Source organism: Myotis davidii, unplaced genomic scaffold, assembly GCF_000327345.1.
Source record: "Myotis davidii unplaced genomic scaffold, ASM32734v1 scaffold1688, whole genome shotgun sequence".
In the NCBI taxonomy this organism is placed as follows: Eukaryota; Metazoa; Chordata; class Mammalia; order Chiroptera; family Vespertilionidae; genus Myotis; species Myotis davidii.
In genome coordinates this window covers 12,522-12,933 of record NW_006299238.1, presented here as the reverse complement: position 1 = coordinate 12,933, position 412 = coordinate 12,522, and the positions used below count along the sequence as shown (strand labels likewise).

The 412-nt window shown below is 65.3% G+C and overlaps 1 protein-coding gene across 1 annotated transcript in view; it reads right to left on the bottom strand.

The window, feature by feature from the left end:
* Positions 1 to 61, bottom strand: part of FAS (Fas cell surface death receptor) — a 26,508-nt gene extending 26,447 nt beyond the window's left edge. The window contains exon 1 of the mRNA XM_006774693.2: positions 1 to 61. Coding sequence (XP_006774756.1) covers positions 1 to 22 — 22 coding nt within the window. The 5' untranslated portion in view covers positions 23 to 61.
* Positions 62 to 412: the final 351 nt, after the last annotated feature.

Below are 412 nucleotides of genomic sequence, written 5' to 3'. Positions count from 1 at the left end.
GGAGAACCCCGATCCGGGGCATCGCTGGGGAGCGATCCGACGAAGTAGAAGAGCTACTCCAAGTCCCGGCAGCGCCGGGCACCGCTCGCGGGGAGAAATGACAGCCCCGCCCAGCCTCTCCCGGGCCCAGGACTAGGGCGGGGTGACTCACAGCTCCCTACTTCTCTCTCCAGAGTGTCTCCGAGCACCTGTGCGCGATGGTCCCTGAAGCGACCAAAGGAAATGCACACCCCACCCCACCCCCCGTCCCGGACCAGGGGGAGGGGAGGGGAGGAAGCCCTGCGGGGAACTCCTGTCTGGGGAGAGCGAAATTGATTCAGCTCCTGCTCTGGGGGAGAGGGGGATGGGACCAGAGCGGGGCGTGGAGAGAGTGAGGTTTATTGTACAAATGGGCATTCCCCATTCGGGGGGC